The 1967-nt window shown below is 37.4% G+C and overlaps 1 protein-coding gene across 1 annotated transcript; it reads left to right on the top strand.

Annotated features, from left to right (window-relative positions):
* Positions 1 to 822: 822 nt before the first annotated feature.
* Positions 823 to 1419, top strand: LOC141649341 (uncharacterized). Its single transcript, XM_074458034.1, has one exon. It carries the CDS (start codon positions 823 to 825, stop codon positions 1417 to 1419), a length of 597 nt encoding a protein of 198 aa, XP_074314135.1.
* The last annotated feature ends 548 nt before the right edge of the window (positions 1420 to 1967 follow it).

Here is a 1967-nt window from a genome sequence, read left to right as displayed (position 1 = left end):
AAGAAAGTGCAGTACCAGAACAAGCCACAACAGGTGTGGAGGCCTGTTCAGAAGGTTGTGGTCACAGCTCATGTGTTTAAACCTCTGAATACTCTTTTTATACCTGAAGTGTTTCCTCCTCTGGCTAGGACTATCAAATTCACTCTTGTAAGGCAGATTATGAAATTGAACAAACAAGGTGGTCTTATTGGTGTTAGGGCTTCTAGAAGTGCTGGGTCATGTACCTTTATAGAGGCTTTGAATAGACTGCCTACACCAATGGGGGAGTAGAGCAGAGTGGTAAGGATCCATCTCCTATCAATTTAAATGCATAGTTTGGGTTTTTGGAATGTCATGGGCCTCAATGATATAAATAAAGAAAAAATGGTCAAGTGGTTTATGCAGAATAATGGAGTTGGTTTGTTTGGTTTACTAGAGACTAAGATTAAACCTAATATTTTGCTGAAGAAAAATACAACACTTTCTGATGGATGGAGTATATCCACTAATTGCTGTTGGCATAAAGAGGGAAGGATTTGGGTTTTCTGGAAGCCTGATTGCTTCAATGTACAGTTTCTTTCATATAGTGCACAACATATTCATATGAGGGTTGAACCTCGAAATGATGATAAGGTTTTCCTTCTGACTATGATATATGCTCACAATGGTGTCCATGAGAGGCAAGAATTATGGGACTTTCTTAAAGCTGAAGCACTACGCTATACTGATCCTTGGCTTTGGGCAGGAGATTTTAACACTGTTCTATCCCTTGTTGAAAGGTTTGGAGGACATACTACTGAAGTGGAAATGGAACAATTCTAAGAGTGTGTGTTTTTATGTTGTATGGAGGATATTCATGCAACAGGGGCTCTATTTACATGGTCTAATAAGCAGGAACCAGTGGATAGGGTATATAGTACATTAGATAAAGCTATGGGAAATCTAGAATGGATGGAAGTTTTTGGTGACTACATGGCTTATTTTCACCCACCTAGTCTATTTGATCACGCCCCTTGCACAATATCTGACATGAGGAGTGGTATGAGTGGCAAAAGAAGTTTTAAATACTTTAACATGTGGGAACAATCTGAATTGTTTAAAGATTGTGTGATCAATGTTTGGCAAAGAAGGCATAGTGACACTAAAATGTTTCAGGTGATAAAAAAATTGAAGGAGTTAAAGCATGTACTCAAAAATCTGAATAAAACTTGCATTTCAGACATTGAGACTAGCTATAGCTTAAATGGTGTTTTGTTGGAGAAAATTCAGAATGAGTTGGTTGATAATCCTGGCAACACTGACTTTATGCAGCAAGAATATGATGTGGCACATGAACTGAAGGAGTTGCTTACTGTCATAGATAATTTCCTTATTCAAAAAGCACAAATTCAGTGGTCTCTAGAGGGGACATTAATACTGCATACTTCCATAATTCTATAAAAAAAAAAAAAGAATGCTACAAAATAAAGTGTTGAATATTGAGGATCAGAATGGTAATGGGGACCATATTCAAACATCATTTCTCGAGTATTATATGCATTTGCTGGGGTATCAATCTCCAACTGAATCAGTGAATTTCAATGTGATCAGAAGAGGTAAATGTTGCACTGAAGCTCATTGGGATATTCTGAATAAACCAGTGAAAGTAGAAGAGGGGAAGGCTGCTCTTTTTAGTATACCTAAGGATAAATCTCATGGGCCTGATGGCTATACAAGCTAGTTTTTTAGAGATGCTTGGGAAGTCATTGGGGGAGAAGTGTCTGCTACAATTCTGAATTTCTTTGAGACTGGAAAGCTGTTGAATCAAATTAATGCAACTATCATTACTTTGATCCCAAAAGTTTATAGGCGTACCGGTGTGAAATATTTTAGGCCAATAGCATGTTACAATGTGATTTACAAGACCATATATAAGATTATTTGCACAAGGTTATCTGTGAACTTGTCTGATATCATAAGCAGGAACCCTGGTGCATTCATTCAAGGCA

Source organism: Silene latifolia, chromosome 1 (genome assembly GCF_048544455.1).
Source record: "Silene latifolia isolate original U9 population chromosome 1, ASM4854445v1, whole genome shotgun sequence".
Lineage (NCBI taxonomy): Eukaryota > Viridiplantae > Streptophyta > Magnoliopsida > Caryophyllales > Caryophyllaceae > Silene > Silene latifolia.
Note: the sequence above shows the minus strand (reverse complement) of the source record. Positions and strands in the feature narration are given on the sequence as shown.

What these genes read in the sequence shown, in the direction of transcription:
- LOC141649341 (XM_074458034.1), top strand. Translation starts at nt 823, where the DNA reads ATGGAGGATATTCATGCAACAGGGGCTCTATTTACATGGTCTAATAAG.